Source organism: Coffea arabica, chromosome 2c, assembly GCF_036785885.1.
Source record: "Coffea arabica cultivar ET-39 chromosome 2c, Coffea Arabica ET-39 HiFi, whole genome shotgun sequence".
Classification (NCBI taxonomy): domain Eukaryota; kingdom Viridiplantae; phylum Streptophyta; class Magnoliopsida; order Gentianales; family Rubiaceae; genus Coffea; species Coffea arabica.
Genome location: NC_092312.1, coordinates 1,275,505 through 1,284,899, shown reverse-complemented (window position 1 = coordinate 1,284,899; position 9,395 = coordinate 1,275,505). Strand labels below are relative to the sequence as shown.

Below are 9,395 nucleotides of genomic sequence, written 5' to 3'. Positions count from 1 at the left end.
GGCTACACGAAAGTGGAAAATATCCTAGAGAATGAAATGCAATTCAATTGAGTTTGTGACGGTTTACACCTGTAAATAATTAAGAGATCATGAGTTCGAATCGTCAAATAAACATGTTAGAATCACCAAAGTACCGGCAAGAGATTATTCAACAATTTTAGACCCCCCTCCCAAAATAAAGCAACACTCTTATTTGTTGTGGCACGCGTTTAAACGAATGTTTTGATGGAGGCCGTAAGCGAAGGATATCTCAGCTAAAAGCCCATGAAATTGGTAATAGACCGCTTGGCCCACAGCACTCGAGCCCCAAGGCCTCCAAAAACCTTACTCATCGTTTCATTTCAGAGGGCTGGGCTTAGCTTAGCTTCTTCCTTCCTTCTCCGACTGAAATGATACGATACCGCTATTAAAATCCATCTCTGCTAAAACCCCGTCGAAACCCTACCACCCCACCCAATTCTCCCCGTCCCCGACCAAAAATTTGAAAAGATAAAAACAGGAAAATAATTATGGCTCTCTCGAAGCCCTCATTTCTCCTCCAACTTAAATCCCTAGCCTCCAGAGCTGCTCTCCACTGCCATTGTAACTACCCAAAGCCTCCACCTTCATTTCTCTCCCTCCGTTTCCTCTCCTTCGCTACGCCGGAGGAAGCAGCCGCCGACCGCCGCAAACGCAAGCGTCGCCTCCGAATCGAACCCCCTCTCTCCTCCCTCCGCCACCAACCACCAGCGCCACAACCCCCTCGCCCTTCCTCCCCTGCGGCCAACCAAAACCCTAACGCCCCCAAACTTCCCGAACCCGTCTCCGCACTCTCCGGCAACCGTCTCAATCTCCACAATCGCATTTTAAAGCTCATCCGCGAGAATGATCTCGAAGAAGCGGCGCTCTACACCCGCCACTCCATCTACTCCAACTGTAAACCCACCATATACACCTGCAATGCTGTCATGGCCGCTCAGCTTCGCCAGGCCCGGTACGCTGATCTCCTCTCCCTCCACCGCTTCATCACCCAGGCCGGAGTGGCAGCCAATATTGTCACCTACAATCTCCTCTTCTCCGTCTACATGGACTGCCGCAAGACCGACACGGCCATGGAGCACTACAAGCAGCTAATCAATGACGCCCCCTTTAACCCCTCCCCTACCACCTACAGAATCCTAGTCAAAGGCCTTGTCGACAACAACAAGCTCGAAAGGGCTATGGAGTTGAAAGATGAGATGCTATCCAAGGGATTGGACCCGGACCCCATCGTATACGGCTATTTGATGTCTGGCCATGCCAGGGATTCCAATGCTGATGGGGTTTTTAACGTGTATGAAGAATTGAAGGAGAAATTGGGAGGTTCGGTTTCTGATGGGGTGATATATGGGAGCTTGATGAAGGGGTACTTTTTAAGGGGGATGGAGAACGAGGCTATGGAGTGTTATGAGAAGGCAGTGGGCAAAGATTCGAATGTTAAGATGAGTGCGGTGGCTTTTGATTCGGTTTTGGATGCTTTGAGCAAGAATGGGAAGTTTGATGAGGCTTTGAAGTTGTTTGATAGGATGTTGAATGAGCATGATCCTCCCAAAAGGTTGACTGTCAATTTGGGGAGCTTTAACGTAATTGTGGATGGGTACTGTGCAGATGGGAAGTTTAAGGAGGCTGTTGATGTTTTCAATAGTATGGGTGAGAAGAGGTGCAGGCCTGATACTTTATCCTATAACAATCTGATTGACCAGTTGTGTAAGAATAATATGTTGGCTGAGGCGGAGGAGTTGTATAATGGTATGAAGGAGAAGGGAGTGAACCCTGATGAGTATACATTTGTTACATTGATGGATACTTGTTTTGAAGAAAATAGGCCAGATGATGCTGCAGCGTACTACAGGACGATGGTTGAGTCGAAATTGAGGCCTAACTTGGGGGTTTATAACAAGTTGGTGGATGGGTTGGTTAAAGTTGGGAAGATTGATGATGCAAAGTCATTCTTTGAGATGATGGTCAGCAAGCTGAGGATGAATGACGATAGTTATAAATTCATCATGAACGCCTTGTTTGAGGTTGGCAAGCACAATGAGGTGCTTGAAATAATCAGTAAAATGTTGAAGGAAGACCCTACTGATTTTAGCTCGGAGTTGGAAGAGTTTGTGAGAGAGGCATTGGGAAAGGAAGGGAGAGAAACGGAGTTGACTAAGCTTAAGGATGATGTGGAAAGGGAGAAGGCTGAAGCAGCAGCTAGAGAGGCTGAAGCTGCTGCAAAAGCTAAGGCCAGTGCTAGGGCAGCTGTTTCATCTCTAATACCATCTAAATTGTTCGGAAACAAGCAGGCTAAAGAGGAGTCAGCCACTGGCATTGAGATTGCTCCAGATAGTGTTAGTGGGCAGCTGAAAGCAATGCAAGATCAGAATGTTGGAGAAACTCCTCCAGAGTTGAGTTCTGTCGATGGTACTGTGGAAAAGGAATCACGGGAAGGTGCCAACTTGGAGGCTGCAGAAACTAAAAGTGTTGCTGCAGAGCAGGCAGCAGCTTGAATGTTGAATTAAATGTCTTAATTAGGAAAATATTTTCTATTGTTGGGGCTTTCCTTAATATACTACCTCCAGACCATTAACATACTAGTGTTATTTTCTCCTTCAATCAATTTATCTGTAATTAGTAGTAAAAGGAATGGACGTGTTACATTTTGTCTAGATAACACGGTGGATCTGCTTGCAGTTACAAAATATTCATGTGGAATGTGAGCTGCTTGGGTGAAAAACCGAAATTTCATTACTAATAGCATTCATTTGTTTCTTATCTTTGACATTGACATGATGACTGACATTTCCTGTAGTCGATTTCTGTTTGTCTACCGGAAACTTGTTCTAAACTTGGCGATGTTAAAGTAACTAGTAGTCCCCTTAACAACTGTTTTGAATGGGTATTGCTTCTGCAGCTTACTATATGGACAACCCTTAATACCCTTTTTCACTTGTATGATCAAATGGCCGGCTTTGAAAAAGAAGCTGTTTGTTTTATTTGCATATTTTGCTTTGGAGAAAAGACGATCTCCACAAAACTCATGCAGTGAAGCACATAAAATAAAACTGCCAATCCGTGCAGATCTCAGACTTCGACAGAAATCCACTGGTGTACCCTTTGCCAATCTACATAGTCAAGTAATAATCAGGAAAAAGGGCTTTAGGGGCTTGAAGAGAACGCTACAATTCCTCCAGAAATTTGAGAAGCCAAATATTGAAGAAGGTTAACGACCTCACAAATTCACAACACCTCAGACAGAGAAAAGCCATATATCTGCTAATTTCCCTCCAACTGGTTTTCTTCCATTATTCGTTTTCCCCCTCAGTCCGTGCTTATTCAAAAAAACTGTTCGATATTTACAGAACGTGCGATTTGAAGCAGCGACAGGCCAAGAAAGTAGCTCAGTATCATTATTCAGGTAGAAATGGGAAAGAATTAACTAGATAAAGAATAGCTCAGTATCATTCTCCAGGAGGAAGCATGTGAAGAATTGACTAGAGAAAGCGGCATCAAAAGTCGGATCTTAAATGTGATAAATGTTATCTCCACAGATTTTTAATGGGGACTAGAAGTGGAAAAACCTTAGATACGTCCATGTAGTCCGCTGACATATATGAATCCACTTATCAACAAAAGGACGAAGAAAATATCTATCTATCCAGTTCCAACCTGTTCATGGCAGAAGAAAATTCAAGGAAGAACAGAGATCAGTAGTCAAGGGTAAAAAAAGGCTCTTATTAACAATTGATAGAAGTCAAACCTCAGGTGTATATAATAGTTGTGAAGATGTAGGACTCGTCAACTTAGTAATTGTTAACTAAATACAACACATGCAGGGAGTGCTTCTTACACACATACACACATGCACAAGGAAAAATAAATAAATAAAAACCACTCCATAGGGGGAAATAAAATGAAGATTCAGCTACAGAGATTTGGTATGCACACCCCAGCGTCTGGGTTTTGTTGTTCTTTCCATATTCTTCCTGTAACTCTAAGCTTCAGCTCCTTCCTGTCCCCGCCAGAAAAGAAAAGTGCCATGTTCCTTTGGATAATAAGACCATCATGACTGTCCCTGACCTTGCGGTGACTATCTCGGATGCTCCGCGGCGTACCCTCCCAAATGAGCTTTCTGCCATTAGCACCAACTTCTAGGCTGTAGCTGTAATTGCGGGCTTCATTCTCATCACCCATAAACCGGAGAAAAGCCATATATACAGGGGCCATTCCAAGCTGGAAGGCTTCAAAATGAAGGCAGAAATACTGACCAAAACAGTGGAAGACCTGACAACACAAGCAGAAGACCCCACTTTATCCAATATTTTCCAGGAGAGCAGTAGGAACAAAATAGTTGACTTTCCTTATCGCTACCCTAACTAAAAGTTGCAGCAGAATCATAGAAGCTGAAACCTGATATAGGAATTCTAAATCATCTTTTCAGACACTTGAAAAAATTGAGTCCACCTACAAAAAACAATGGTAAATCACGACATTCCTAAGTGATAGACACAAAGATGAGAATTCCTAAAATCAAGGAGCTGGTTCATCCATTAGTTTGTTTCTGTCGCTTAAGTCGTATGTTGCTTAATATAGGATTTTCCAAAAATATTTATACCGTCAGTTATACTTAATTAGCATATCCGCTTCAACAAATCCACCCAAACTGTTGTGATGAAAAAGTATCTTCCCTTTAAGAAGTTATATTAACTTCATTAATATATCAAAGGCCAATTGGCCAATTATAAAACTCCCATTTTAAGAAGTTCTAATTTTTAAGGGGAAAAAATATGGCAGAGCATGTTATTCTCTTGAATTTCATGGAACTTCCACAGGAAAAAGGAAATGAATACTTACAGTCAGCATCCAAGTGGCATTCTCTACTTCACGAGGATTAGACTTTACATAACGATGGTTGAATGTGCATCCTGTGTGCATGTCCACTTTGTGGTCATCTCTCAAATGGGCAACGAGATAAGGAATATCCCCAGTAACTGAGCACTCAGATCCAGCATATGGACAATTGTAGGGTCTGAAGTTACAAAGTGCCTCATGTTTAAGTTTGCTGTAATATGGGAATATTTCTGGGCATCCCAAGGAGTAATATTTGCAGGGCAGCTCAAGCGATTCGGCTACCTTCTCTAATGCTAAGCACCGAATATCACCAAGCTCTTGTCTGCATGTAGGACATCTGTTATGAACCCTAGTTTTACAGGTAGAACAGAGTGTATGTCCGTTGTGACACTGCAAAGAAGGTAAATCTTTAGTAAGCTTCCACATTCCAAATCATGGGCAAGTATAATGTACACCCAACTGACAGACCAGGCAAAAGTTCAGTATCATTTATATGTTTTTTTTTTTAGCGTGATCATAGTCAAAGTTAAATCTTCTTAAGAATAGATCTAATACAATGCCATCTTTTGTAGGATTCTTTTCCCCAAAGTTATATGTTCAAGCCACTGCCTTTCTCTCACATTTTTCTTTTCTTTTTTTTTTGTTTGGTTGGGGTTGGGGGGGGGGGGGAGGTAATGAATGTTTGCTGCTCTTATTGCGTTTAAATTGCATATCTATATTAGCTTTTACAGAAGAACATAGCTAAATGTAACAATAATGAATGTTTGCTGCTCTTAGTGTGTTTAAATTGCATATCTATATTAGATTTTACAGAAGAATGCCACAATAAAACCAACTTTCCACACTACCACACTTCTTACTCATTGACAAACAGAGACAGAAAACTGTAGTCCTGCCTTTTCTATGTGCCTGCTTAACACAAAGAATCAACAATCTGAAACTGTAGATGCATCTGTCAAAATACACCATTTCTAAAGACAATGAGCCCACAACAGTTATTTGTGTAAGTAAAGATATATTTTTCTGAGATAAATACCAGTACATTTCTGACTGCATACGAAAAACATCGTCACAGCTAATCTCGGAGATGTTCCTCAACAATCATCAATTTATCTTAGTCGACAGATTCTAAAACTATATAGCATCAGGCCAGCCACCAAATAGTGCAGAGCTAATCGATATTAAAGCAGATACAAGCGAATGTGCCTTGTATGGTTATTGACCAATCAGGTGGCATTTGATTCACAATTATTATAATCAAAACTAATTCATAAACCCCATTCCTGCACCTATCATTGCACAAACTGGAGGAGGCAAATCTATTGCGAGCCCAATAACAGAATTGTCAAGCTGAAATCTTAAATCAAATGAATAACTAGTTAAGAGTATGTTTTTGCACATTAATACACAATTCTGCACGATCAACTTAACATTGTCCAAAAATTTCCTCTCTTTGTCCCTGTGCAAACTTATCCTCCCTGTGCAAACTTATCCAAGGAAATATGGCTTTTAACTCTTATCACCTCTTTTCAAGGGAGCACTATCTCGTGCCACTTTTAACTATCTAATACTCTTTTAACTAATAACGTATATATGTTAAGTTTCACAGGTTCACTGATGGAACCAAACAATCCACAAGTTTTCACTAAATTCAATTAATTCTTACATTAACTTAGCTGATAAAGCTTGATTACTAATATGGCCTTATGCAATTCAATTTTAAAACCAAGAGTCAGAAAGGGGGGCAAAAGCCACTCCTCCAATAACAATCTCGTCATCATCCAAACATCCAACAAGCGCATCCCCAACACCTCCACCACCCCACCCAAAAAAAAGGCATTAACAGACTAGCGCTCATTCTCTTCAAAATCGAACCAAAATCTATCACTCGCATATACCATCAAAATTGAACCAAAAGGCATCAACAATCACTCACACATACCATCCCAAAAGCATCCAATGGAAAAAGCTCATGTTCCAGCCCAAGCCCACATGACGAAATAAACCAAAAAAAGATGAGAGCCAAAAACACAGGAAGTGAACCAGAAAAGCAAAAAGAAGCAGAAACCTGATGGATTGGAGGGTACATCGAATTGGTGCAAACGGGGCATTCCAGCAATTCATGAACGCTTGTAGGGGCAATTCCTGACGGGACTATATTAGAATGAGGCTTTGAGGAAGCGTATTGATGGAGATGAGGTGCATGGGGGTGATGGTGCATCACGCTAGGATTATGCGAAGAAACTGAAGATTGGATCTCTTCATCTTCAACCCCATCTGATGAAGAGACACACTCAATATTATCGATCTCCATTTCCTTTCCCAAAAATACCAATAGCCCGGCTTCGAAAATCCAATCTTCGTCTCAAAAATCAAATCTTTTTCTCTCTTTTACTTTTGCCCTACTTCTGGCAATTGACAAATTCCGTTGGGTTCTTTACCCCTTAATTTTCCTTCACTTCTTTCGTTTCTTCCCTAGAAAAATAAGAAGAAGAACCCAAAAGAAATTGAGAGAAAAAGAAAAACTACAACATTAGATTAAAATAAAGAAGGGAGAGAAGAGATGCAGAAGCTGGGATCGAGTTTGAGGAGCCAAACAGAACCTGCTTCTTTTTTCTCCCCTGAAGAAAAGATCGATGTTCCTTTCTTCTTTCTCTTTCTCTTGAGTTTCTGTTTCCAGTGAGGAGAGAGAGTTAAGGATCGCCGTTGAGTCGCAAAAGCGATTGGAGTTGGATTTTCATCCGACGGACGTCAGTTATTTCATTGGTTTTAATATTAGATCCATTTGTTGTTGGCAGTGGAAAATGAGTGTGGTTTCTCTTTTCTTACCTGTGCCTCATTGACGCTGTATGCATCGCTTTTTATTTTTATTTTATTTTTAAATTTTTTTACTCCTCTTTTAATAGATACTACTACTACAATTGTAGGCCATTCACAAAAGAACCCAAAAAAAAAGAAGAAAAAAAGAGGAAAGAAAAAGGGAAAAGGCCAATGATATTCTGATGTTAATGATTCGTTTTCTTTGTGATGGAAGCTTTGCTTCAAATGTGAACGACAATGAATTCTTTCGCCAGGAAAATCTAGACAGCAGCGTTGCTATGCAGGACTCGTTTGTCTTCAAATGGGATCAATGAATTGTCTTCAATCAGACCAATGAATATTGGCACTTTGTTCAAATAAAACCTTACTTATTAGAAGTTATTACCATCCAATCATTTGATACTAGTCAAAGAAATGGAAATTTTGATGTTGATTGGAAAAAAGAAAAGAAAAGAAAAGAAACTCTCCTGGAGATAGTAGGAAAGGAAGATTATTGTTCGTCGTCATGTAGAAATGGCTGAAAGTAGAAAATGTTTGAGTCAATTTATCGATGTAGAACCATGAATGATCTGTGTTTTTTTTTTATTTTATATATATAGATATATACACGGAGTATATCCAATTGTGAAACAGGAGGAGCGTCTATTTGGTACTGGTGGGAGTTTCTTGACTTTGGTCTGCAAATGATTTTTGCTTTTGGATAAGAATTTATTTGGATGATTTATTTGATTCAGTTACTGTAGCACTTTTTGTGATGTGATGTATGTGAGATAAAAAGGTGATTGGGAATTGTGGGTATGATGCAAGCAAAATAAAATCTGAAATTTTGTTTCCAAAACCAAGTTGTCCAAACAAACTCATTTTTTCTCCGAAATGAGTTGGCTCATTTTTTCTCCGAAATGAGTTGGCTTTAATTACTTTTTGGTGGACTGAATGCGGAAATCGTAGACGCCTGGTTACAAATTTCACAGTCAACTCAAAACCACAGCACACCAGAGTGTGTAGTGTAGAGACCTGCAACCAATGTTTTGAAAACCAGACCGGACCGTGCAACTCTCGTCGTCTCGTGCAAATATTTGTCTCTTAGGCTATCTTAGCATCTAACCAACTATCTCTAGAATAGTTGGCAACCATATGTCTTTGTGAGATGAAAATCTTGACCTCTCATTAAAAATTTCCATTTAATGTGATTTCTCTTAAATTCATATGAATGTCTTTTGTACTGGTATGATATAAAAAGTTACTATCTAATGTGACCTCTGTTAAATTCATATGAATGCCTCTTGTACCGATATGATCTGATGGTGACCCTTTAAGTATAAGGTTAGAGCAAGAATAAGCGTAGATGACAGATGACTCTCTTGATATAGGTTAGAATAGAAATAGACGTAAATAGTAACAATAGACAAAAAAAACAAAAACAAAAAAAGAGTACTGTCACAGCATCTAACATTATTGATCTTTTTGATCACACGCTAGACTCAATCTGGTGTTCACAAAATCATCCATCATGGCTTCTCAAGTCTTACAACTTGCACGTTTACAAATCTGAATAAGTCAATAGACAATCTTCTTATGTCGTGCTTGAGGTAGATATAATCAATCAAAATTTCTAGCTTTCCTTTAATCCCAAGCCTAATAAATCCTTTCTCCATCCTTTCCTCACCTGACCCAATTATTAATAATAAATGCCGCTGCCTTAAGACAGAATGCTTTGCTTA

The 9,395-nt window shown here is 39.9% G+C and overlaps 2 protein-coding genes across 2 annotated transcripts; one reads left to right on the top strand and one right to left on the bottom strand.

Moving 5' to 3' along the window:
* The first annotated feature begins 356 nt into the window (after positions 1-356).
* Positions 357-2,758, top strand: LOC113724883 (pentatricopeptide repeat-containing protein At3g49240, mitochondrial-like). Its single transcript, XM_027247757.2, has one exon. The coding sequence runs from the start codon at positions 510-512 to the stop codon at positions 2,511-2,513; it is 2,004 nt and encodes a 667-aa protein (XP_027103558.2). The 5' UTR covers positions 357-509; the 3' UTR covers positions 2,514-2,758.
* A 956-nt stretch (positions 2,759-3,714) lies between these two features.
* Positions 3,715-7,657, bottom strand: LOC113724882 (E3 ubiquitin-protein ligase SINAT5). The gene is made up of 4 exons (XM_027247756.2): positions 7,458-7,657; positions 6,923-7,329; positions 4,858-5,244; positions 3,715-4,287 (listed from the first exon to the last, which is right to left on the bottom strand). The coding sequence occupies exons 2-4, from the start codon at positions 7,166-7,168 to the stop codon at positions 3,925-3,927; spliced, it is 996 nt and encodes a 331-aa protein (XP_027103557.1). The 5' UTR covers positions 7,169-7,329; positions 7,458-7,657; the 3' UTR covers positions 3,715-3,924.
* Between the last annotated feature and the right edge of the window lie 1,738 nt (positions 7,658-9,395).